This window comes from Notechis scutatus, chromosome 1 (assembly GCF_049901735.1).
Source record: "Notechis scutatus isolate UNSWTSFEM ecotype Mainland chromosome 1, rNotScu1.2, whole genome shotgun sequence".
Taxonomy (NCBI): Eukaryota; Metazoa; Chordata; class Lepidosauria; order Squamata; family Elapidae; genus Notechis; species Notechis scutatus.
This window is the reverse complement of record NC_142009.1, coordinates 226,648,365-226,676,259: the sequence shown is the minus strand read 5'-3', so window position 1 is coordinate 226,676,259 and position 27,895 is coordinate 226,648,365. Positions and strand designations below refer to the sequence as shown.

General features: G+C 39.5%; 2 protein-coding genes across 3 annotated transcripts in view; both read right to left on the bottom strand.

Moving 5' to 3' along the window:
* Positions 1-3,561, bottom strand: part of LOC113410701 (unconventional myosin-X-like) — a 57,411-nt gene extending 53,850 nt beyond the window's left edge. The window contains exon 1 of one of the 2 annotated variants that reach the window (XM_087950441.1): positions 3,471-3,561. The gene's annotated coding sequence lies outside the window, so the exon portion shown is untranslated. The remainder of the gene's footprint in view (positions 1-3,470) is intronic. The other variant, XM_087950440.1, reaches the window with a different exon arrangement.
* A 1,286-nt stretch (positions 3,562-4,847) lies between these two features.
* The window catches only part of LOC148133210 (unconventional myosin-X-like), a 42,118-nt gene continuing 19,070 nt past the window's right edge, over positions 4,848-27,895 (bottom strand). The window contains exons 2-6 of the mRNA XM_087950443.1: positions 14,209-14,307; positions 11,199-11,357; positions 5,891-6,078; positions 5,654-5,788; positions 4,848-5,076 (exon numbers count right to left, since the gene is read on the bottom strand). Coding sequence (XP_087806569.1) covers positions 4,905-5,076; positions 5,654-5,788; positions 5,891-6,078; positions 11,199-11,357; positions 14,209-14,307 — 753 coding nt within the window. The 3' untranslated portion in view covers positions 4,848-4,904. The remainder of the gene's footprint in view (positions 5,077-5,653; positions 5,789-5,890; positions 6,079-11,198; positions 11,358-14,208; positions 14,308-27,895) is intronic.

The following is a 27,895-nucleotide window of genomic DNA, read 5'->3' as shown; positions in this document are numbered from 1 at the left end:
AGGATTCTGCTTATCGGAAAAGCATTGATACAAATAGCTTTCTTTGGTTTCTTTGAATGAATAGCAGTCTTGGGAGGACAGCATTTTGAGTTTGAATGCATATTTTTTCCTGGGCTGGTAAATTCAACTGGAAAAGGGATGAATTTTGAGTAGAAAATACTTGTAGTACGTAGACAAAGGATTTATGTGTCTATTCTTGCTGCAGTTTCTCAACTCAACATGCGATTCGGTGAAGCTGCTTTTATTTAAAAATGGCTGCTTTGCCTTTAGGGTAAGAATACTACTTAAACTTCTATCTCATAAGCTACAATATTTTCCAGGCACTTAATTGGAAAATATGTCTAAACCTACCTACTGGCATACTAGAAAATACAGCTGGAAATCTGAAATACAGATAGTTCCTGATTGTTCTGTCAGTAGCATCTCCATCAGAGGCTGACCAGGCGAAGAATCAGATGTGTTCCCGATGTTTTTTTTTTCCTCCATCAATATTTATTACAATACTAATTTCAGTCTGATTTCCACAATACTCTACATTTGATATGTGTTTGAGGCATATTCACAAATAATGCTGGGACATGAGACTTGGTCATGAACTTTGAGATCTATCAGCCTAAATAGGCAAATCTCATCAATTACATGAATTTTAATGTAAGACCACAAATAATTCTAATAACGTTTTCGCCTTTCTGAAGCAACCCTGTTGTTTTTCCTGTAGATCTACAGCTATGGTTAATGCATCATATTAAGATGGAAACAGGCTTTCCGACACACTTATCTGAACATGTTTATGAAGACAGAGCAAAGCAATAGGAGAAAAAGGTAACTGAGAAAATATAGCAGATTATTGTAGCTGACAGACCCATTCCATCTTTTTCAGGGAAAGAAGGAAATTGTGGGGAGGAAAAAAAATCACCCTGCAAGACATCGAGTTTATGGGAATTCAAAACAAGAAGGAATGAACTGCAAGTGAGTAGAAGGCCAGAGTACATAAATTAACGGTTCCATTTTCTCTACTTTTCTAATTCTGCTTAAAAACCCAGCAAGGATTTATCTTAGTTGCTATATTTGCTGACATCACGATGCTATAATCAGACCTGATTATACATTGGTGAGTCTATATGATTCGCAGAGAACGGGGCAGCCAATCAGTTCTGCCTTTCGTAGCCAATAGCAGAATGCAGAAAACGTTCAGCCAACCTGTGACCACTTGCTGGCTAGTAACAGTATCTTGTCTGGTCCCTTGATTTGCATACCTAAACATATTCTCTCTAGAAACAGCTGCTTGAAATGGCACATCCTAATCAATGGACAGAATATGACTGACATGGGGATATTTTGAGAACTTTGGTCACTGCTCAGTTTTGGTATACTGTAATGCAATCAGTGGAGGAGTAATCCCATCTCACTACTGGAACTTGGGACTGCACCACTGTTTAGAAGAGAGCTGAGATGAGAGTTATGATCAAATGCAATACTAACACCAGCCCTCTTAGCCCCTCAGGTGCAAAACCTAAAAGAGAAGCTGGATTGACAAGTTTGAGACTCTCTTGCTTTCATTTCACCTGCAAGAAGAATGAATTACATAGACACAGAATGGGATCATCATCTTGCTTAGACACATGGAATTCCTTTGACCTTGGATAAAGTGGATAGGGTACTCTCTAGAACAGTGGTCATCAACCAGTGGGCTGGGGACCACTGGTGGTCCACGAGAAAATTTTGGTGGTCCGCAGAGAAATGTCACCCCCAAAGCAATTAATCCAGGCGGTGTGGGAACACAAGACTGCGCCACCCATATGGCCCACAGAAACACAAGGCTTGTGTCGCTTGCATTGCGAACAACACGAGGTAGTGAGGGGAGGGGGGAAAGGGTACAGGGGGGGAACTTGCCCCACACGTCTGGCCTTGCCTGGCCACCAGGCTGCTTCTTCCCGCTTCTTTCTTTCTTCTGCTTTTGGCTGCATGCAAGGAAAGCAGCAGAAGTCTTTCTTTCTCTCCTCCAAACTCCCCCAGGAGACAAAGAAAGACTTTTGCTGCTTCTGCTGCTTTCCTTGCATAAAGCCAAAAGTCTCTCTCTCTGTCTGTCTCTGTCTCTGTCTCTCCCCCTGAGAACGGAGCTGGAGATGGTATCCTGCGATCCCAAATAAAGAACTATCGATTGGTAGGAAAATGGGGTAGGGAAGTCCTGCAGACTTTTTTGGGGATTTTCCCAGGGTCTCTGGTCCGCGGGATTTAAAATTATGAGCTTGGTGGTCCCTGAGGTCCAAAAGGTTGGCGACCACCGCTCTAGAACATTTTCCGTCACTAATGGACTAGATCTACCCCTCTCCTTGCTCCTTTGGACAAATGGGGAAGAGGTAGCTTTCTGAATCCAGGAAATTGCTAATGCCTCACTGTGGGAGGGAATGATGTTGTTGGCCTTGAAGGAGGCTGTGGCACAGCCCATCCCGGCTGTGGATCCAGAGCTGTTAGACCATTATTTGGCCCCCATATTTCACTTCTAGGGGAAGGTTGACGGTGGTGGGGAGTCAAATGTGGAATGTCTCCAGTCGAATGGAGACAATGTTGATTACACTAGTGGGTTAGTTTTGTCAGGACCTGGATGAGGATAGTGCACCCAGTCTTGTGAACCTCTCAGTGACCTTTTGATACAATTGACCACAGTTTTCTTCTAGATTGCCTATGGGAATTAAGGATTGGACTGGTTCTGCTTCTTCCTCAGTGACTGATTCCAGTCACTAGCAATAGGGAAGGAGAAATTGGCCTGGTGGATATTCTCTTGCAGGGTGCCACAGAGGTTGGACTTCTTTCCTCTCTTATCCTCTAGCAAGATAGAGTTACTATTTATCAAGATTCTCTGTCTGCTCCAGTGGCATTTCATATTTGAGGAAACAAGTCTATAACTTGTTTGTGTGTGGGTTATCCTTCTGGAACTTACAGCTCCTGCTCAAATAGCAGGTATAGGTCATGGTGCACCTATTGTTCTACTTGGGATAGAAGGACCTTACTACATTGATTCACATTTTTGTGAGCAGCCATTAAGACGATTGCAACATGTGGTACATGAAGACTGCTTGAAAGCTGCAGTTGGTTCATGGTACAGTGGCTCATATGGTAGCTGGCATTTGCCAATAGAAACAGATTACACCAATGCTGTAAGCCCTACACTGGTTACCAACAGGAATAATGGCTCCAAAGCCCTAAGGCAATTTAGGGTGGGTGCCAACTGGGTAACCCCTGGGAGGCTGTTCTAAAAGACCAGTACTGTCATTCAAAAGCAGCAGCACTGAACCTTGCCACCCCCCCTTCCCAATGGTTTCTTCCAAATAGAATTTGGCTGGTTCCAATGGGAGAATGCGGACCTGTAGATCATTTGCACCAAGTCATGTAGGGCTTTATAGGTTAGCACTGCCGCTTTAAATTGCATCCACTGCATAGCAATGAGGACCTTTGGGAAATACTATTACCTCTTTGTTCCCCGCTGACACCAGCTAATAATGCATAGAAAATGTGATAATTACGTTCTCCTGGGTTCTGGTGAACCACCCTGTTCTGTAAAGGGAAAACAGAAAGCAGTTAGCAGAAACTCAATACACATTCCCAATATTTATATGCACCGTGTTTGGGTGCTTTAAGGAAAATGAAGCACATTGGCTTCACAACTTTTTCACCAATATACAAAAATCCTGAATGGTGTCCACATTTTTTCCCATTTAAATGGGTAGATATCTATACAGGATGAAGTAAATTACATATCACAATCATGGTCTATTACTCTTAATACCATTCCTTCTCTGTTGTGTATCAAACGAGGTGCTTCATTAAAAGTAAGCAAATGTTTGCATCATTGGTAAAAAATGAAAACTTGTACTACCTTTCATCAAAATTTCCTACGGTTGCATCTACACAACAGGGGTTGTAAAGCAGGTTTGTTTGTTTTGCTGAATATGTTCATGCTGCCTCTTTGCTCGTGTCATCTAGATCAGCATTTTTCAACCTTAGTGACTTTAATATGTATGGTTTCAACTCCTAGAATTCCCCAGTCAATATGCTCACTGGAGAATTCTGGGAGTTAGTCACAAATCTTAAAGTTGTTGGGGTTGAGAAACACTGATCTAGTCGTTAGTCTCAGCCTGCCTGATTGCAAGTAGAAGTATTTTAGACTCTCATATTCTTATTTCCAGAAAACTTCCCTTTGACTTTTTCAGTCCTAAAATAAAATGCACTGGAGGTGATGAATGTCTGAGTCAATGCAGGGTATAGCTGTACACACTGAGCAACATTAATACAACAGAGAAATTAAATATACTATCCTGAAAAAGAGAAGCATTGGAAGCTTGTTTCTGAGATGATAAAGAACTAATTAGAAATGTATCTAAACAAAACATTTGCCAATTGCTAGGGACATAGTCCAGTTTTGCTGAGAATACCCAATGATGCTATATCCAATATCACTCCCTGGTTGCTTTTTCACCACTCATATAAGGAGGAGTGTTGGAAAAACAAAACAAAACAAATGAGAACAAACTTCACTCACCTTTTCCAATAAATCTGAGCAACAAGTTAAGAAATAAATGTCATTAAGACTCTCTTATAAACATATTCTCTGATAGCTGGCAAAAATAACCTTGGAAATGAATTCAAACACGGTTGTACCTAAATTATAAGCGATGTTTTGTTTCCTGAATCTAACGAATTAAAAAGTTACCATTTTTTTTTGCTGAACTTTGAAAGAGAAAAATGCCATTGATGGAGAGCTGGGAGAGTTTCATAAAAAAGTATTTATAGTGTAATCTCTCCACCTCATTTATGGAATTTGCAGAAGGCTGCTTCATCATCTACATCATTGTCATCTACAAATTAACTGTACAGAGGGGTTATTGGTTCCATTCTTTCTTAATCTAGAGGTGAGCAATATCTGAAGAGCTGCCATTCAAATAAAGGATACAGTCTGTGACCCTCCCTCCCTGGATATGCCCATGCGGAGAAAAATGTAGCTGGATGAATTTGCCAAAGCGGCTAGAATTGTTGTTATAAACTGTCTTGGCATTTCCAAAAGCTTCCAGGACTGGGCTTTAGTGAAAAAAAAAGAAAATTAGATTTGTTTGGCAGGAACATTAGATAGGTTTACACAGAACATATTTTTCAATAATACAAGTCTGGTTATATGATATATTTAGATGTTGACAAAGCTTTTGCTAAAAGAAAGTTTGTAGCCTTGAAAACTGTAATGATAACCTCAAAAATGCATGATAACATTTGTGTGCCATGATCCTTACTGGTCTTATAACTAACAGAAGCAGAAAGAAAATGCAAATATTCTTGATTTTACACATTGTACATCCTCTTTTGGTGCAGAAAAGATCTTGTTTTAAGGTAGGTGGTTTGTTGTTTCAAGTCCCTTGGGAGAATTCAATGAGGCTGGACATGATTTCCCAAAAGATTCTCCATACTGACTGCAACAATATCCTAAGGAATAAGAAATCTTGCCTCTTCTCAGAGCTCCTGTGCAACAGAGCACACAAAAGGCTGCAACCTAGGGCTGTATGCCCCTGACATTGAGGATGTCAAATGTCATCATTCTCATGATGTGGCTCTTGAGAAACAATATCCCCATTTCCCCATTTCTTGTCCACAGAGTTCCTTTTACCTGCTCTCGAGGATGGCTTCCTCCACATGGGTGGACTTCTCCAAAGCAGAGCTACCCAAAGAGAACTGGCTCATGGCTGACAGAAACTTTAGCAGCAATTTGGTACTCTCTGTCTTTCCTGCTCCACTTTCTCCACTGTTAATAGACAGAATGATTCTGAAGTTTTCACCCATTTTTCAGTACCAGCAGTGGGACAAATGGGGAAGGAGCAGCTTGTAGCCTCATTACTTCTCTCACCTGATTAGAATGCATTGGCTGTCATGACGCCTCCAGAGGCAGCTGTAGCACTCACTGGCTGTGGCAAAAATATGAGGGGGCAGCTCCCCCAGGCAGTGCTGTCGGTACAAGTCAATGGTGGACGCATCGTACAGCCCAGCAATGGGTTTGTAGGGATTCACAGAAACCAGGATAGAACCGATGCTTGTCTGCAAGGGAAGGGAGGGAAGGCAAAGCATTTTGGGTTTTTTAGGTTTTCTTAAAAACTGATAATTTGGAAGGAAGTGTGGTTTGTGAAGTTAACAAGGTAGCTGAATGCTAGTTCCAAAGAACATAGAAGCATTGGAAGGGAGGGAAGACGTTTTGCTCTGGGAACTTAGACTGGTCTTCTGCAAGTAAACCCTGAATGGGAGACCTCACTTGCATTTTCCATTGTTATTGTATGGTAGGATCCAGCAACCTTTATCAGAAATGCTATAGAGCAGGGGTGTCAAACTGACGTCATCACAACGGCATCACGTGACATATCACGACTTTTCCCCCCTTCACTAGATCTGGTGTGGACATGACCAGTGTGTGGCGCATCTGGCCCGCGGGCTGTGAGTTTGACAGCCCTGCTGTAGAAGGAGGGGTGGGGGTTGAAGTTAAAGAAAAACCTTACCTGAACCCTTAATACAAGTGGTAACTCTGGTATAGAAAAGAACAATCTGGGCAAATTGTGTGTTTCTGTATACAAATACATGTGAACAAGCCTTGCCACCCAGCAATCAACTCACCCAAATATATTATAATGTATTATGTAACCTCCAATTAATTCTTTAGGAACCTAATAGAAATTCGCACCCATGTTATTATATCAACATTCCACAGTTTTATGCTTTTCTAATCCATTGAACCAGAGGTCCTACCAGCCCAGCTTAGGTTATAAGAATCCCCATACTCTGTTACCACCGTTCTTAATATAGTTGGCAGAAGTATGGGTAATTATGCAATTAGACTGTACCCTAGGTTGCCTCTTTCATGTTACATAAAGGATCCAGAAGTCAGGAACCCCAGTCAAAAAGAAAAATGAATAAAGATTTGAATTATTAAGAAAAAAAGAGAAGCCTTTAAAGAATAAATAGGAAGCCAGATCTACAGAATACCAAATAATCAAAAGAACGATCTCTTGTTTCTTTATTGTATTAAAAACATAACTGCAACAATGCAGAAGGAAAAACACCTGCTGGTAGTTATTGCAAATTTGTTTTAATGTTTCTCCATACAACCCTTCTTAATATAGTACACTCAAAACACATGTGATTGCAACTTTCATCATCCCCCAACTAGCATGGCACTACTCTTCACCACTTGAAAAGATATTCCCGTGTTATTCAGCACACTCTTTCCATTAAATATAATTTTAAATTAAAGATGTCAACAGGGAGCAGAACAGGACATGAAAGAAACACAGTACATAATCAGCCTCATTCATTCATCCTACAGCAAAGTCCTGGGTGGCAACTTCCCCTTTTAAACTAAACTATCTTTGGACTCCATGCTTGAGATCCATGATACTTGACTTTTAAGTTATGCTAATTGTACCAAATCTGAAAGAGTTAAAAGTGTTCTTCTGGAGTGCTCTGGGATTCAGAATGAAGAAAATGATATGCACAATAAATCAGAATAACAGTCTCTCTTACTCAATTAGCACTTTTAAGAAAAAGTCTCCTTGTGCTTAAAAACTGCAGCAGGGCACTCCCCGTGCTACAAATACCCTTCTCAGTTGTTTTGCAGAGGCAAGCAAACAGTGCTTTGAACAAGATCAGAATCCTCAATTAAGCTCTCCCAGAGATGTAAAACTGCTATGACAAATTTTAGATGCTCCCCTGGCCTTCATCTTCGTGTAATGGTACTATGGGGGGTCATGATAATGAGTATGTTTCATTATTTCTCCAAGGCAGTTTTTAATATGGAAATTACCATTTCTGTTCAGCTATGCCCCATATGGGAAAATGCATTGAGATTCTGAGGAGAATTGAGCAAAGTGACCATCTTCTGCTGAATATGTAGCTTGATCGTAGAACCAGCATGGATTCAGTGATGAGCTTTTGACCAGGAGGTATTTTTTTAAAAATACATCAAAAGCTATTATCGAGAATGGAGATTCCATTATTGACAGGGGAGAAATCAATGGGTATAAGTGAAAACAATATATTGAGTAAAATGTTAAAGGATAAAACCTTGTCAGCTCATTATAAAAAGGAACATAAGAGGGTACATTAAAGGTTTCTAAAAATACATCGTTGGAGGAAGCTATTAAGAGTCTGCACAATCTGAGGTGATAGATAAATCTAAAGTATCTGAAGATCAGAATACAATATGAACTCATTAGCCAAATTCAGGAGGAAGACCAAAATATCTTCTTTAATAGATAGAAATATAATTCATACAAATCTGAAGAATAAACCTTTTAGAAGCCAAGAATTTGAATTACTTTCCAAACTGAGATCTCCTTAAAGACTACTGCTCTAATAATGTTCTTTATTGAATGTTTCATGAAAAGTGAAACAGGACACATCTTCTATTTTTAGGATTTCATCCTATTTCCTCAGAAGCAGAAACCACTGAAACTGAAAATGGGGCATTACATAGAAAATGTTAAGTGGAAAATAGCATGTGTGTATGTGTCTCCATAGTCTCAGGGGTGTGGTGGCCTAGCAGTTAAGATGCTGGTTAACTGTTAACCAGAAGGTTGACAGTTCGACACTGCATGAAGGGGTAAGCTCCTATGCCAGCTCCTGCCCAGAGTTCAAAAGCTTGCAAATGCAAGTAGATAAATAGGTATTACTTTGGTAGGAAACTAACAGCATTCCATGTGCCTCAGAATATAGTCATGCTGGCCACATTGAGGAAGCGCCGGACAACGTTGGCTTCCTGGCTAGAAAATAGAAATGAGCACCACCCTAGAGTCGAGCACAATTAAACAGGAGAAACTTCTACTTTACTTCCGTAGTCTTAGCAAGGAATTAAAGCCTCATGCCTATAAACGTTTAAGAATCAGGAAATGAGTTCCAAAGTAGTGGGCTGCACACACAATATTTTTGTTTTTGAAGGAAGCTTATAGAGATCTAGGAAGGCTCAAAAGCATTGTGTAAAGTAAGATGATGATGAAAGCTATGACTGCTTTGTTTGAAAGTGTGCCCAACTTCATTAAAAAATAATGGACATCTCTTTTCCTCAACAAAAAAGGCAGAGGGAATGGCAGGCATGTCAACCATTGCAGAAACTTAGTGAAGGTGATCATAATAGACTTCTCTAATTCCAAACCTGCTCAGCAGTATACAAAAATTGAATACTTCTGAGTTATCAATAAACATAAGAAGTTTCAACCTCCAAGATCTTTGTTTTGTTTTTAAATCAGAGCTGCAACATTCATCATTTTGCTATCAAACACCTAGAAAGCTTGTTCCTTTTAATGTCATCCACAAGTGTCATCCATTATTCTTCTAGTCATTTCTGATCCCAAGATAACCAAATGCCTGGATTTAAGCAAGACTGGCTGATCACCAATGATTTTCCACTACAGTGATGGTTTTTTTGAGGTAATAAGCTGTTCCACCTTAGGAAACGCAAGCCCAATATATTCAAGAAGTGTACAGTTACACGATTTTTCATACATCTTGTAATTTTTTTTCCTTAATAAAATGACTAATAGCTAATAAAAACTATTTTTTTACACAAAAATCAGTTAAATTTTCTACAATCTCTTTCCTTTAAAGAGAAGATTTTGATCTGCCTTTTCCAATAAACAAAACATAAAAACCATCACACACACCCCTCCCATTACAATGTTTCCTCTGGTTCTTTTACAAAAAGCCTTTTGCATAAAAATGATCTCTGGCTGAACTCAAGTATTACAGGATTGCTATATGTAATCTTTTAAATACACCTAGAACTGCTGCCGTCTTTCTTCTTACTAACACAAGCAATAAATTGTGCAGTGCCTGGCTCCTGCCTCCCCCTCTTTTATAGCACTGCCCAGCAGGGCCAAAGAAATGAGCAGTGTAGTGATGTCACTTCATTATGTAGAGAGCAGCTGGCATCAGATATTACACACACACACACACACAAATGCAATACACAAAAACTGGATGTAGATTCACCTCTGCAATTCTATCTGTCCCTTAAGGCAATGCATGCGGAGGTTCTGAATCAGAAAAGAGCATGATTTAAATGTTGTTGTTCTCATTCCCTTTCTGACAAAAGGTGAGGGGAGGGGACAGGAGGGGAGGGGACAGGAGGGGAGGGGAAGGAAAAACAATCTGACGTAAAAGAGCAGCAGACAAAATGAAAGCTGGTGGATTATGAGCTCTGGACTCTAAAGAACTTTTGCTGAGAGGTGAGTGAGGGTGCAATTGTAAGCCGGGTGCAAATGGTTAAAAAAAATCAAATAGGTTATCACTAGACAGCATAATGCATTATTTGCAAGTCCCTTGCTCACTCCAAAAGAGGACGCTTCCCAGAAAACAGGTCATTTAATTGATCATTTACTGGAATATAAAATGCCTTCAGTCCTTGTTGCCTTAGTAACCGTTGCGATGCAACAGACTTAAGATCCACATTTCAATATCAGAATTTAAGAACACTTGGGCACAGGTAAGAAGGGAATATGCCTCATCCCTTTCCTTGTGCTCCCAGATGATCTCACAGTCATCTTGCTTGATACAGAATTACCTGCTCCTCCTCATCTCCCTTCCATATTTACAGAAGCAGGTAGAAATTGGATATTTAATGCCAAAAGAAGGAATTAAACAGCAGAAACTTTGGATTGCACTATGGATATTAACTATTCCTGGGAATACAGGAAAGGGGTATATTATGTAAAAACACTTACTTTCTCTTTGCAAATAGAAAACTAAAGTTGGGAAAGAAGGCTGAAATCTGGCAAGCACATGAACATTTATGTTTGTGATTCAACTCATATGCAGGCTGCATTTTTCAAAATTTGAGTGGTTATTCAAAAACGTAATGTACTGTATATGCCACCAATCCATTCTACTATTTGATTCTATTTGATGATAGATTAGCATGGCCCTAGTTTTACTAAGAAGCTATCCAAATATTCTCAGAGGTCTCTAACCCAAGCTTCTGTGTTCATGACCCAAAGACATGCAAAGCATCAAAGCACACTTCAGAAAGGCATGGCTCCTGCATACCTGGATATCATCTCATAGTCTACCTCTCATAGGATGAGGATACAGTCATGCAGGTAACTTCTCTTTTGAGGATGTTGTTTAGCACTTTGTTGGAAAGATTAGCGGGGCACCAGTCTAATTTGTTCACTCACATAGATGTGGTTCTGCTTGTAACGCTGGTGCAGGTTGAGCAAGATGGCAGCCTCATGTAGGTCTCCCAGCATGGACATGTCCTCCACACCGTCTACACTTGACTGATGCATTGGCAGAATTTTTTCTTTTGGCAGAGAGCCTTGTACATAGCAGAACACCTAGGGGGAAGGGTTTAAAACAAGATGTTAAAAAACAGGTTTTTTTCAGAGACAAAGGGTAAAATATAACTTAAAAAATGATTCTGTAAAAGTACATAAGATTGTATTGTAGATATTAGTATTTGAAATTGAGTTAGAAAACTGAAATATCATATGTGTTAATAAGGCATTAAAGGGAATGTATAAAAATGTTTAAGATTTAACAATAGAGTTTAACTTCCTATGGAATATTGTTTTTACTATATTATAAACTTAATTTTTTTTTTCTGTTTTATTATTCTAAAATGTAGTACTTAGAATGTACTAAGCAGAATCAGTATGGAAAGTATGTATTATTTTTAAGTGTTAAATTTAGGGGAAAGATAAAAAGTTGTCATACTTCAACCAGTGATTACAGGAGAAATATTGTATTAGAAAGAAAAGATAAATAGATAATTGAAAGAGAACGGACAAAAGATGCAAGTACAATCATTTAAACTGAGATGAAATAAATAAAATAGAATTAAGAGAGTGAATGAAGAGAGAAGATATATAGAAAATATAGAATATTAAATAAGATATGAAATAGTATATTAAGTGAGCATGAATTTGATTTATGTCTGTATAAAAAGATGTTACCCGGGGTAAGCCACTTTCCAAAAAGAAGTTTTATGTATTTATGTTTGGTGCTTTGTTTGTCTATGTTTGAATTAATAAAATGCTAGAAGAATGTTGGAAGAGAATAACGAAATTGTAAATAAGACAGATGGATATAAAGAAATATAATTGAATAGAAGGAAAGGGAAAAATAAAGAGAAGGTGGGAAAAGATATGAAATTGAACAGATGAGATAAATATACATAACTGTGCTTGTATGGAAATGTGATAATTTGGAATTATCCTGTCTTTAAATAAGATGTTTTATTTGTTTTTCAGAAAAGATGTCTTATGTTATTATATACTACGTTTTGTTTGTTGGTGTATTGTTTTTAAAAATTAATAAAATTTGTTTTAAAAAAATCATCAGGGATGGAGCATGTACAACTTCTTTGGAAATAACTCCATAAAGCCAGATACTGCTGCAGTTAAAATCCTGTCTCATATTCCTATTTTTTATAAATGATGGAATAGAAAATGGAGCCTTTGATGCTGAACACAGATACAGACTCTGTGAAAGAATCCTGCTAGTCCATTTTGTGCCAGTTGCTGTTTTTCAAGAGTAGCCCCATAGGCAACATTTTACAATGATCTAATTTAATAATAAGCAAGAATTCATCTGGTTGACTCACAGGCCACTGACCATTTCTTAAGGGCAGCAACACATAACATTGTCTGCTACCCACACCTAGGCCACTGCAAAAGGCAAAATTTGCCCATTATTTTCTCCTACACATCAAAGGTATTTTTTTAACTTCTACTAATTCAGTTCTCCTATTGTGCCCCCGCCTTCATTGGAACTGGCTACCATACACTTGTCAGAATCACCTTCTCTGTTCCAATCACCAGTTACTATCCTCTGGCCATTTTTTTTAATTAATTCACCAGTGAAACAATGAAAAGCTGGGATGGCTTTTTTAAAAAAAATATATATGTGAAATTGATAAGTTTCTGCCACTTTTACTTTCTAGGCCTCAAGACAGGAAAATAACCCTAGCCCTTAGCCTTTACACTTATATACTGCTCCATTCTACTTTATAGCTCTCTCTGAGTGGTTTACAATGTCAACATATTATCCCCAACAAACTGGGTCCGCATTTTTCCAATCTTGGAAGGATGGAAGGCTGAGTCAACCTTGAGCTGGTCAGGAGTGAACTCCTGGCAGTGGGCAGAGTTAGCCTGCAATATTGTACTCTAACCATTGTGCCACCAGGGCTCCTGGTAAAATGGTAAATTATAGGGTTTCTTCCTCTCTTTTTTTTTTTAATCAGCTCATGAATAGTAAAGAAGTGGGGGACTTCATCAATCAGGGATCATGATAAATGTGATCCAGACAAAACACTGGCCTGTCAGCATGGTGGAAATAGAGGAAAGAGTTGAAATGTGGAGAGAGATTTTTAAACTGAATTCCTTATCATTGGTTTACACACAGGGAGACAAGCAGCTAAAGAGCCCAGTGTACAAAAGTCTGAAGATTTGGACTGTTCTGTTCTTGGGTTCATGCTTCAAACATGTAAATGCCATAATGGATTGTCAGTTTCCACAGGGACAATATATTAAATGCCTGCATCTGCATCTTTGATTCCCTACTAGTAGTTGCTAATATATAAAAACACACACACTGAAAGGATATCCATCTTTCTATTGCTCTTTTAGCAAGCTTCATTGAGATGTTGTAATGGCAGTTAGGTCACATTAAAAAATAACTGATCTGCATTAGATCATCTTATCTATATATGCAGGGGGAAATGCATGCCTCCCTCCCTCTCTAAGACACCAGATTCAGAAGGGCAGGATTTGCCTTGAGAAAATGGAAGATGGCCGATTCAAGGTATTATCAAGGATTATCTCCAATTTCAAACCTGGCCAGCTGCAGAAGTGTGAATTGCTTGGAAGCTTCAAGAGCCTGCCCCAGTCCGCTGAGGTGTGTTGCTGTTCTTTTCTGAGAACTTGTGTGCTTTGTTTCAGGTTCAAAGAGTTTTAACAGCAATTCAGAAAAACCAATTTGCAAGTTAGAATGGGGAGCAAAAACTTAAGAAAAATATGCCTGTTCAGGCAAGATGACTTTACTCATCACTTGGCCATCTTAGGCAGTACGTCAGGTATCAGTTGTGTCTCCCAATGTATTTTTCTTTTTAATTTAGCTCAAATAGGCAAGGGGATTATCCAACAGGCCTTTCTTCAGTGGTTCATTACAGTCTTAAATTTCACTTACCTCACCATAGTCTGAAGTGAAGAGCATGGAGCCATTAGCACAGGATCCAACAGTGCAGGGCCACATATAATCCGGTTCCTGCAGCCACACGCGTGTTCCCTGCAACCAATCACTGGAGAGTTCAACCATATAGTCTTTATCTGTTTACATTTGTACACCCGAGTGAGATGGGTAGTTAAGAAATATGACACATACATACATACTGTACATACATACATGCATACATTCATACTTACACACACACACATTTAATTATCACACTTGCTATCATTTCCTTTCTTTGCCAATCAACTGCAAAAATGTGTCATATCCAGACAGAAATACTTTAAATGTGCATATTCGGCAGTAAAGTGCATGACTAAAACATGTAGACGGCCACCACAAAGGGGCAGCCTTCTCTTCATCTTGTAAATAAGATAGTACATATCCGATAAGAATTAGAATTAAGATAAACAATTATAAATGATTGATCCTTTCACTTTTGTCTTAAACTTTTTTTCATAGAAATATAGGGAAGATGGCTGGACTGACCCTCGGGATCACGTTCATTACAGTCCCTTTCAGAAGACTTCATGTTTAGTACTGTGACAGAAAATTCTATCCCATTCAAGTCGCCATCTGCATAATATAAGCATATTATATACGATATAAGCATATTATAAATACTGTGGATGGCAGAAAGCTTCACTTTGCCTTTATTTCAATGCAATTGTTAATGCTTTTCCATTCATCCCAGGCAAATATGGGACTTAGCCTCCTAAGCTAGCCCCACATTTAAAAACCGTACTGAATTGTGCCAAAAGCTGTCACCAGGCTATCAGAATAAACCAAACCAAAGCAGCCTTTGTGTAAAAGTCACATTACCTTGGTGTGTAGTATGGAACTGGGCGTAAACAATGGTTTTCCCCCATTTTCAACATTCCAGGATCTAATTCTGCTGGCTTTTTGCTCATTTATGTTAGATCTACATATGAGATTCCCAGGATCAAGTTTCAGTCAATTTTTAAACTATATACTGTTTCCCTCTAACTCAGTTCGCCAAGTCTTATCAGTCTAAAAATGCTACTTTATGCTACTTAATATAAAAGGAGCTGAAATATTGCTCTCGGGTCCTTAGAGGAAAGTGTGATACAAATTAATTAATTAATGTTTAACCATTTTACATATAATCTTGATTCTTTTTATATACCTTGCATCAGAGGTGGTATTCAACCGGTTCACACTGGTTTGGGCGAACAGGTAGCGGTGATTTGGCGTAGGTCACCGAACCGGTGGCTGGCCACGCCCCCGACCCAGTCGCCTGGTCGCTCACTTGTCCCGGTCGCTCTCCGGTCGCTCTCCTAGCTTTCCCTACCACGTGGCGGCCCTGGTGCAGCTAGGGCGGATGTCCCAGGGCTGCTGCACATGCACACTGCATGTATAGCTGCTACACATGCAGTGTGCATGTGCAGCAGCCCTGGGACATCCACCCGCCTGCCTGCCCGCCCTCCTGGAGCATGTTTTATTCCTTCTCCTGGCAGATGCACCTCTTCCAGCCTGGCCCAGCCCGGCCAGCCAACAGGTGGCCATATGTCCTGCAGCTTCTCACCCCCCTTGTCGCGAGATGCCTTTAGCACGCCCTGTTCTATGTGCTGGGCCTGGCAAGTCCGAGCAGCTGGTGCATAGAACAGGGCTGCGCTGGACCGTTGGAGATGCGGAATGGAGCCGGAAATCAGTAGCCACCTCTTTCGCAGCGCAAGAAGCCTCCGCCAATCAGCCAGCTGGTCTCCTCTTTCTCTGCCTGTTTGTTCTGTAGGCGGAGGAGGAGGAGACTAGCTGGCCAGTTGGGGGAGGCTTTCTGCACTGAAAGAGGCAACTGGAGATGGAAAAAGAGTCGCCTCCAACAGCCGCTCCTTTGGCTGGCTGCTCTCCTCCTCCTTGGCCATACAGAACAAACAGGCTGAGGAGGAGGAGAGCAGCCGGCTGGTTGGGGGAGGCTTCTTGCGCTGCGAAAGAGCTACTGATCTCTGGCTTCGCTCCACTTCTCCAACAGTCCGGCACCACCCTGTTCTATGCGCAAGCTGCTCGGACTTGCCGAGCCCGGCACATAGAACAGGGCATGCTTTTTTCAATGTGACTGCTGGACTGCAGCCGCACTGAAAAAAGCATGCAGCAGACGCAGGCATCTCACCACAAGGGGAGGTGAGAAGCTCAGGGACATGTGGCTACCTACTGGCTGGCCAGGCCGGGCTAGGCTGAAAGAGATGTGTCCGCCAGGAGAAGGAAGAAAGCGTGCTCCAGGAGGGAGGGAGGGCACCGGGCAGGACCACTTAAAGATGGACTTTAAGAGCACCCCCATGGAAGATGCCAAGAACCGAGAGCAAAAGTAGTAGTGGCGGGGTGACGGGCATGTGTCCCTCCACAAGGAGTATGAAAGGAGGCAGACACTGAGCCTCTGAGAAAAAGAGGAGGTGCCGAAGCCCTGGCTGTCACCCTGGAGGGGACTGCGGAGGGACCCATCACACGCTCCTGTTGCCCCTGCCGCCACTACTTTTGCTCTCGTTCTCAGTTTCTTCCATGGGGGCGCTCTTAAAGTCGATCTTTAAGAGCTGGAAGATGTTTTGTTAGATCGCCGCCAACACATCGTTGGGAGAGGTGTAGTCCTTGAATACATGAGAAGTCTTGGGCAAAAAAACGCATCCATGCGGTGTCTGCCTCCTTTCACGCTCCTTGTGCACACTGGGAGCGCCTAACTGGAGCGAGACAGAACAAAGTTGACTGCTATGAGGCGAGCGCCTTGGCTTCCTCTCTTGCTCCTCACAGTCGCCCCAAGCCAGAACGGTTCTTTACTTGGGCAGCCAGACACCCACAGCAGCCCCCACAGCAGCAACAGACAGTGCCACAACAATGAGGTACAGTAAGATTTAGTGGAGCAAATTTATCTCCGAGGGGCTTCTGGCAAAAAACAAAACAAAAACCACCCCAAAACAAAACCCATTCGGCAGGAAGACTCGGCAGGCTGTCACGATCTTTAGTTGGGCTTTTTTTTTGTCAGCCCAAGGGTGGAGGGGGGGAAATGTACGTAGTAAATCACCCTGTCTCTGCAGCATCGGTCATGTGACTGAGTGGGCATGGCCAACTCGATGTCACTCGCAGCAAGGTGCAGCACCACCTTGCCCTTGACTTGGCCATGCCCACCCAGTCACATGACCACCAAGCCACGCCCACCAAACAAGCCACGCCCACAGAACCAGAAGTAAAAAAAATTGAATCCCACCACTGCCTTACATGGAGATTAAGTACTATGAAAATTGGCAATGTTGTAGGGACTAGAATTTTTGTGTGTGATAATCATGGAAATTACTGCTGAACCCATTGGCACATTCCGCTCACAATAACTCCTCACACAAACAAAGGGTCCAAATTGGCTAGGATAAGAGTTCAAACTGATCAACTGGAAGCAGACAAAAGGATAGGACAGCCAATTTATACATAACAGATACTAGAGAAAGAAGGTCTCTTGTCTTCTGAATAGGAAGAAACTGAGAGGAACACAAGTATGTCTAAAAAGTGCCTGAAATAAACAGGCAAATGAGGGGCTGCAAGACTTCTTTCCTATAAAAAGGAAAGGCGTGTACTGGAATCTCTTTCTTACTGCTGATAAAAATCTTTTTCAGTCAACTCAGACCGTGTGTGTGTGTGTGTGTGTGTGTGTGTGTGTGTGTGTGTGTGTGTGTACAAGTGTACTGCTACTCTTTGGGGAAGGAGGCATAACTAGAGCCACAATAGCAGTAAATGTTTATTTTACCCAAGGGCTAAGCACAAACCACTTTTAAGAAAATGATTTGGGACAGTTGAATGCTTAGTAGTTTTAATAGTTTTGCAAATAACAAGCGTAGAATTGAGAAGTGGCATCTGGGGAAAAAGCTTTAGCAGCTTCTCCCTGCCACTATCTACTTCTTTGCTCACAGGAACCCAGCTTTTGTTATTAGAAAAGCCTGGTCTAATAGGAGATTTTTGAGGAAATTTTTCAAATGGAGGCTCAAGGCAGACCATTTCTTGCCCTCTGTGGTCCATATCAATGTTAAAATCTCTGTACCGCTAGCTCTGTACCACTGCTGGAAGAGATTTTGATAAGATCCCCTCCCCCCAATTTCATGGAAAATCAGTAGAGGAAGGATTGATAGCAAAAACTGCAGCAGGGGAGAAGAGGGACTGGTTGAGAGCCAGGATACCACTAAGCAATATTGCCATGACTCCTGCCTGCTTTATGCCTCTCCATAGCAATTGATACTTGTCATCGAAGAGCTGCCGACAAAGATGCAACAAAGGCAATTCCTATGAAGTCATCTCATGGTCTTGCAAAATGCTGAAAGATCACAGAATACTGACTCAGAGCTAAAATGTAATTTTTGTTTGTTATGGCTTACCCCTGAGTCCTTTGTGTACATGAAAAGCTAAAAAAAAACCACTAATCACTAGATAAAAAGATGGTGAACATTTGGTTTTTCCCAGTGAATGATAAACTATAGGATTTTTTGAAGTATGCAGTCTTTGAGCTAATCTTCCTATGATGAAAAATTTATTAGCCATATCAGGCATTATCAGGCGTAGATAATATCAAGAACAACTTTGCATCCTATTTTGATCAGTCTTAACTCTGCTGCTTTAGATACTCATTTTATGAGGTAAGTCCTCCTCCTCCTCCTCCTCTTCCCTTTCTCTCTCTTGTATTATATGCCCCCAAGTGTTCAAGAATCAAAATTCTGCCTTGGCTACATTACAAAACTTGTAGTGATTCAGGTAAGTTACTTATTAGGTAGCTTACGATGATGATGATGATAATTATTATTATTATTATTATTATTATTATTATTATTATTATTATTATTATTATTATTATATTATTATTATATTATTATTATTATTATTATTATTATTATTATTATTATTATTATTATTATTATCATTATATTATTATCATTATATTATTATTATTATTATTATTATTATTATTATTATTATTATTATTATTATTATTATTATTATTATTATTATTACATTAGATATAGTAGCTACAATATGAGAGAGGGTGAGAGAAGCCATAACTTCCATGTAAGGGTTGATTCAAGTTTCATCAAATGCATCTTTTGATTGATCCAGATGACCATAAATAAGTAATAGATACATCTAAATAGAAATTAGCTAATGGAAGCAGATGTGAGATGCAGCAGGTGGAAGAATATCTATTCAATCCACAAGAGGTTATCTGATCTCAAGAAAGGCAGAATGGGGGAGGGGGAATCAATTATGGTTTTCATGAAAGGGAGATCAAACAGACCATGGGTGTGGACTTTCATTCATACTTCTTGAGCAATAATGTGCTTTTCTTCTGCCAGAGGCTGATCTCACATTGATCTCATATTTGCTTTTGGGTCTGTCTAGTTTAGTGAAAAGAAGGACCAGGGGGTGACAGTGTTCCAGTATCTAAGGGGCTGCCACAAAGAAGAAGGAATCAACCTATTTTACAAAGCCCCTGAAAGCAGGACAAGAAGCAATGGATGGAAACTAATCCAGGAAAGAAGCAACTTGGAATTAAGGAGAAATTTCCTGACAGTGAGAACAATTAATCAGTGGAAAGACTTTAAGTCTTTAAGAAGAGATTGGACCACCATTTATCTGAAATATATATATAGGGTTTTCTGACTGAGCAGGGGGGTGGGCTAGAAGACCTCCAAGATCCCTTCCAACTCTGTTATTCTGTTATTTTGTTTTGTTATTTTGTGCCATAAACTCAACAGATAGAAAGTAATTCTGTGAGACAGCCAAAAGTGATGTTCCAAATTTCAACTTGTACGCTCTATCTCAGAATGGAAAGTTTTCTAAAAATTGCATTGTATTCTTTAATTGTTCTATCTTGGCAAAAGTACAGTAAGAAGAAGATCCTAAATTTAAGAAGGCACCACCTGAAAAAATAAGACTAGGTAAAGGAAAATATTTTCTACTTCCACTATTGCATTCTCAGCAAATTTAAGGCAACCTTCCCACTTTCAAATCAAACTATTTTGGAGAAAACCTACCATTTTAGCTCTCAGATAAATGCAATAATAATATGCAGAAACATTCAAAAGAAAACTAATTGGAAGCTGATTTGAGGAAGCAACATGATCAATGGATCAGGTACGAGTTTCAGAAGCACAACTGAAAGCAGAAGAGAGAGAGAGAGACCCAAATCTCTAAAAGTAAGGACTACAGATTTAATGTTAAGATCAGTGTAAGCTTAAAGGCAAAGACTGGAAATCTTGGCCCCTTCAGATGTTATGGTTGATAACCTTCTTTAAAGGCAACCATTGCGAAAACTAGCCTTTCAAGGTGGTTAATCACACAATCCACTAGCTATGCAGTTCTTATCCATTTGCTATGCAGACAGTTTTCTATGAATTAGTGAGGTACAACTATGATGTTTTGTTAACACTCAAGTGGAAAGTGTTACTTTTTGGAAAAAAAATTGTTAGCATGGTTGTCTCAAGCGCTTCTCCTAATTTTAGAGTTATAAATGAGTGTAGCAGATTAATGTATATTGCTCACTGGATAGTATTCACACAAAATACTGTAATAAGCTGCTAAGAATTCTGGCATGCTAGGGAGTAGCAAGTGTGCCAGAGCAGACTTCTCAATTCCTTCTACTTAGTTTTTCCCTGTATAAGAGTGCAAGGAATTTAGAAGCCAGAGTCCAAAAGTCAGTAGTGACAAACACTGGTTTCTAATACTGACATTAAAAAGAGGGGTGAGAGGTCTTAGGCTAGACATAGATAAGCCTTTCTGGATATGGATTGTGGTTGCTTCCATTTCAGGAGAAGCCAAGCAGATGCAGCTGGTCAGGACACACCAGTAAGATTTGAAATAATAACAAACCAGCATTTTAAATAAATCTGCCCCACCATTTAATAACACTGTCACTATCAGAGACTGCAGTGAGTTTGGGGATGAAGTGTATTTGTTTTTAGAGAACAGTACTACAAATAATGCTTATGGTAAAGTTAATACCAGATTTGTTTCTCGTTAGAGAAGCAGGAACAAGTAATCCTTAAGAAGAAGGTCTAAATTCATGATAAGGACAGAGCTTACCCATCACTGTGTTTGTGACTGTTATCACATTCACATTCCTGATTTTATAAAAAAAAAAAAAAGACATTAATCAGCTTTCCCCACCCAAATGCTCTTAGACATACCAGTTAAGAGATGATAGGTCAGGGGTGTCAAACTTGATTTCATTGAGGGCCGCATCAGGGTTGTGTTTGACCTCGAGGGGCCAGAGTGGGCATGGCCAGCCAAAGCCATTCATGTCGGGGGCGATTGTGGTGACCCAAGTGCTCTGCTAGCAAAAACAGGTTCCTGAGGCTGCAAAGGCCTCCTGCAACCCTTTGCCAGTGAAAATGGAGCTTGGGTGGGGGGGCACACGCGACCCTCCCGAGCTGTGTTTTCACCGGCAGAGACACCAGGGGCTGGTCCTTTGCTGTTTTCAGGGCAGCCCTGTGGACCAGTTCTAAGCACCTTCAGTTTGACCCCCCTGTCATAGGTGATTGATCCAATTAATCTGGTAATTAACAAGCTGGAGAAGGGAAATTGATTTGTACTTTTACAGAGTGCCTTCTAAAAAAGAATGTTTGCATCCTTTTCTCTTATTGTTTTTCTTTTCTAAAATTCATATTTATTTTAAAAATCATATAAAAGACGAATCAAAAGAAAACATACACATACACAAAAAGAAAAGAAAACCAAAATCAATAAATATGGAAAAATGACTTCTGACCTCCTTTTCTTGTTGTCCATCATCTCTTAAAATTTTTCCAGATCTCCTCATCTCCTGCTTTAAATGATACCTTTCTTAATCTTTGAATCCATAAATTATTTCATTTTTTTCTTCTTTTAGCAAGAAGTCCATTTAAGGTTTCCAGTGTTTCAAAAAAAAAAAAAAACCCAACATTTTGCTGTTTGTTTTCTCGATCAATCATGAATCTTTCCTAATTCATGGTCCTCCCATTTTCCCCACTGTAGACAATAAGCAGGCATTGGAACATTCCAAAGGTATTGGGGTGTGTGTGTGTGTTAGAAAGCAAAGGAAAGCTGAAGGTTTGAAACTGAGACAGCAATCTTGTCTCTTTCCAATTGGAACACATAATCACTGCCAAATGATTTCCCACTTACTGGTGGCTTGTTTACTTGCAGAGTTGCTAGTCCCAACCAGGATCATTAAGTTGGGACTACCTGTGTCTCTCTTCTGCACTGATGCCATGTTAGAACCATGACACATTCTTGAGCATAAGATCAGAGTAAATGATAGTCTACCATTAAGTTTATATGGCAGTAGGATGTAGCAACAAAATGATCTCAGCTGGTGCCTAATCTGACCAGTTTTGCATAGCATAGCAATCAGGAGAAGGGCAACATTTTAAAGCAGAGATCTATTTATTTATTTTTATTTATCTGATTTTTCAATCACTTACAAGATAATAGGTATAAGTATAAACATGAGTAAGAATATAGGAAATAGATACGAATAAATGGGGACAGAAGGACAGGGATGGTAGGCACGATTGTGCGCTTATGCACGCCCCTTACAGACCTCTTAGGAATGGGGTGACGTCAATAGTGGATAGTTTGAGGTTAAAGGAGTGGGGGTTAGAGGATGTAACAACAGGTAATGCATTCCAGGCATTGACCACTCTGTTGCTGAAGTTGTACTTTCTGCAATCAAGTTTGGAGCGGTTTACATTGAGTTTGTGTCTGTTGTGTGCTCTTGTATTGTTGTGGTTGAAGCTGAAGTAATCATTGACTGGTAGGACATTGTAGCAGATAATTTTGTATACTACACTTAAGTCCAACCATAGGCGGTAGTTCAAGGTTGTCCAAACCCAAAATCTCAAGCCTGGTGATATAGGGTATTCTGTTGCGAGCAGAGGAGTATAGTACTCTTCTCGTGAAATACTTCTGGACTCACTTAATTGTATTAATGTCCAATATACAGTGCGGAATCCAGACTGCAGAGCTGAATTCAAGTATTGGTCTAGCAAAAGTTTTGTATGCTCTAGTTAGCAATTCAATATTTCCGGAGGAGAAGCTTTGTAAGATTAGATTTATAACTCTTAATGCGGGGAACAGAATGCTGTTACAGTGAGCTCTGGCGCTTAGGTCGTTTGATATGAGTACACCAAGGTCCTTGACAGAGTGAGGATCGTCAACGAGGTCATATCCACCTAATTTGTATTTGGTATACTGATTTTTTTACCAATGTGGAGGACAGAGCATTTGTTGGTTGAGATTTGGAGTTGCCAATTGTTTGACCATTCAGACATATAATCAAGGTCGCTTTGAAGGACAGTAGCATTGTCGGTGGTGTTGAATAGTTTTGCGTCGTCTGCGAAGAGGGCGCAGTTGCTTATAAGGTGATCGCAAAGATAATTTATATTGAATATAAAGAGTGTGGATCCTACAACGCTGCCTTGGGGGACACTGCTGTTAACTGGAGCAGGGTTTGATATAGCGCTCCCTATTTTTACTATTTGTTGCCTGTTAGACAGGAACACAGTAATTCACTTATGAAGGGATCCGGAAATGCCGTAAGAGTTTAGTTTTAATAGTAGTTGTCATGTATCACTGAATCAAAGGTTTTGCAGAAGTCTATGTAAATTACGTCTATAGCTTTACCCTGGTCAAGTAGAGTAGTCCATATGTTTTTGCAGTATAGGAGTTGTAGATTGCAGGACAATTTTTTCCTGAAACCAAATTGTTTTTTGGAGAGTAGGTTATTTGACTCTAAGTGGAGGGTAATGAAATGGTTAATGATTGATTCCGTGACTTTGCATGTGACACAACACTGTGAGATTGGTCTGTAGTTTTCAACCAGGCTGCGGTCACCTTTTTTGAAGATAGGAATGACCATAGCTAAGGACCATAGGTTCAGTAAGGAGCTGGTTCTGAATGATATCTCAAATATAATGCATAGCAGTTCCGCTTAGGCAGAAGAGAGCTTTTTTAAGAAGTATGCACATAATCCATCAGGGCCAATAATAGATAGGGATGGTTTTAGGTTACGTGGTGCCTTTTCTACATTTATATATACGTAAATAGTTATTATTTCCCACTCTGTAACAGAAAGAATTAGGAATACGATACTGTACTGTGCCTACAGTAAAGAGTTGATAATATGAAACAGAGGTGCTGCCCTGTCTGTAACAGAGAAATTACATGTAAATGAAAAAGTCAGATGAAAGGCTGCATTTCAAAGTGAACCAGCTGTCACGGCTCTTCCTATCTTGGAGGTCTCCTCGGCAGCACAGAGATCCATTCCTCTCATTTGTGCTGATCTTGCAAATTCTAACAAGGTCATACAGTAAGATTTGTCTGGAGACCTGCTGCTCTCAGGGAACAGAAGTCAAGCAATGCCTTCAGTTGAATGTAATTTCTAGCCCCTTGCTTCACTAAATTAGAAGAGCTTCAGCCACAGCAACTGTATCTCCACCTCTCAAATAGAGTGACTGAGTTCTGCACACTAGTTTTGCAAAAAACATGTATCACAAGGTTAACTTACATACTGCACATTTACGCAAAGTCAGCAGTGTTTAACAAGATCCCTCCCACTCAATGCATCAAGGCAATGAGATCAGACGGAGCAAAAATATCTTAGGAGATCTCTTTCCATATGTCTTCATTTAATCTGCTTACACAAAGGCTCTCTCTTGATCTCATTGTTTTCTATATAAATACAGCTTACTCAGTAGCTTAATAGTAGTTAATGTACTAATGCTGCCTGATGTTATGTGGAGCATTACTGTAATTACAGTATATTGCATGGGGTTAGTGGCGTGCCCATAATCTAAAGTAAAACTATGGTCCATAAACTTACATCCAAGTACTACATGAGCTCCTGTTCTTGCCCCAACTCCTGCCCACTTAGCAGTCTGAAAACATGCAAATGACAAATAGGTACCGCTTTGTGGGACTGTAACAGCATTCCATGCGACTCAGTGTATAGTCATGCTGGCCACATGACCATGGAAGTGTCTTTGGACACTGGCTTCTTTGGTTAGGAAACAGAGATGAGCACCGCACCCTAGAATCGGACATGACCAGACAAGGGAAACCTTCCCTTTACCTAACCAATGGCCTGTCTCACCCAATATTATCAAAATTGACATGCTTTCCAAGTTTTCAAGCAGAATATTTTTTAGCCTAAGCTAAAATATTTGAAGGATCCTGAATCCTCTGACATTCAAAGCATTGAGCAAAAATGAAGACAGCCAAATTTATCATAGGTACAGTAGATAGATACTGAATAATTGCATGGCAAATTGCAAGAGATGCTAAAACTCAACATCTAGAAGGACACTGTAGTACCAATGAGCTGGAAGAAAAGAAGTTGGAGAAATGGAGAAACCTGAAATTGTATGAATATTTGAAGTGGGTCAACACAAGAAAGCAGGAACTATTAACAGAGCTTTTGTTCATTGTTGTGTCTCCTTTAAGCAACATAAACACAATTATATAACTGGACATTATTGAAAGACCAATATAAGAATCAAATTGACTGTTTGGTAGGAAATTGAAAAACTCCAGTCGGATCAACTTCTGATGCAGAAAGTTTAATGAAGATGGAAAGAAAGATGGAAAGGCTATCGTGAGACTTATTACAAATGGGTTTATGGGATGATAGAAGCATGTGTAGGCAACATATGGTATTCAGCAAAATAGACATACCAATTGTTAACCAGGAAAATGTAAGACACAAGTATATAAAATGTTTACAGAAATGTTTAAAGCAGAAAGATAAGACAGCAATGACAACTTTATGCCAACAAATGTTTGAATCAGTGTGATGTGGTCATCAAGATGCTGGACTAGATGCTGAGTTTTGATGTTAATGCCTTATTCTATTGCACCAAAGGGAGTTGGAAGCCAATGCCTTTTTTTCTTTTCCCCCTTTTCTTTCCCTCACTTTTCCCTTCCTTTTTCCATTCCCTATTTTCCCTACTATTTACTGTTGTCTTTTATTTGTATGCTATATTATAAATAAATAAAAACTGTTTATATATATAAAAAGATGTTGGACTAGAACTACCTGTGTGATTTTGGACCAGTCACTCGTTTTCACCCAATATACCTCACAGTTATTACTGTGGGGGAAATGGGAGAAGTATTATATACACCATCTTCAACTGAAGAAAAGGTAGAATTTGAATCTAGCTACCAAATATGAAACAAAAATTTATGAACAGAAAAGATTGGTATACAGTAATATCATGAAAGAAAAATATGTACTAGATAATGTGCAGGTATCAAACCATTCCACCATTTCCTCAATTTTATTTTATTTAATATCTTACAAAGAACAGAGACACTCATGGAAAGGAGAAGACAGATTTCAGAAAATACAGAGATGGCAAGATGAGATACTTAACATATGATGGATAATGAGCAGAGCAAGATAATTAGAGGAGGTAGTTTGCTTGTCCTTACAGCCAGACCCTTGATTGTGGCAGAATGTGGAATATATCAAAGCTAACAGTGTGCCAAAAATATCTAATTACTCTTCTGAGGAGTCATTATAATGAGGAAGCAATTGTAAGAGCTGAATTTGGAGAAACAGTCATTCAGAATAGGAAATTGAATAAGTTGAGTGCATCTATATACCCATGTAAAATGCACAGTGAATGACAAGGACCAGAAGAGTTGACAGCTGAAAGTCGAAACACTAACATATTCAGGTCATTCTACTTTGTCATCTGAAAGTAAATATCAGTATTCTGACACTCCTGCAAATCAACTTATATATGCAAATAAAGTTAAAAATATTCACTGTCTTTAAAATACTGTCATTTTGACATCATCCAAAATATATTTACTAAAAGTACCATGGACTGTAATAAGGACAAATCAATCAGTCATTGAAATTTGGATTATTAATAATTAGAAACTGATACAGTTTGGGCATGTTATACAATGGGCAATATTTTTAATGACCATGCAAAAGCAGAAGGAATAGAAAAAGGAGAAAAGAAAGAATGAATATTGAAACAATCAAGGTACTCACCAGAAAGTCCTTGAAAGGATTACTGATTGCCATTGAGGACAACTCTTGTGTTGATATATTTGTCAACACAATTATCAGGAGTCAGACCCCACTTAATGGCAATTAACTCACTAAACTTACATTAGATAACAAATAGTTCCCCCCTAATTATTATCTGTTTTCAAGACCCAAATACTAGAGTTGATCTCTAGGTACAGACTATACTAGAGATGGATCAGAAATCCTTATCATTTAATTTACCTCAACTTATACTGTCCACATAACTAATCTAGATACAGGGAGTGTTGATGAGGTAAAGAAAGCAGGGTAACAGTTCAAGGTTTTCTACAGAAAGAAAAGTTCAACTGTTTGGTTTTTCTAAGGTTGTCTAAGACGTGTTAAGCCTACCTGAATACAATTTATATACACATATATGATCTATTAGTTACAGGTAGTCCTTGACTTACAACCATTCATTTAGTGACCATTCAAAGTTGCAATAGCACTGAAAAAAGTGACATGAGCATTTTTCACACTTACAACCGTTGCACCTCCCCAGGTCATGATCAAAATTCAAACAGCAACTGACTGATATTTATGATGATTGCAAATGTCCCAGGGTCATGTTATCACCTTTTG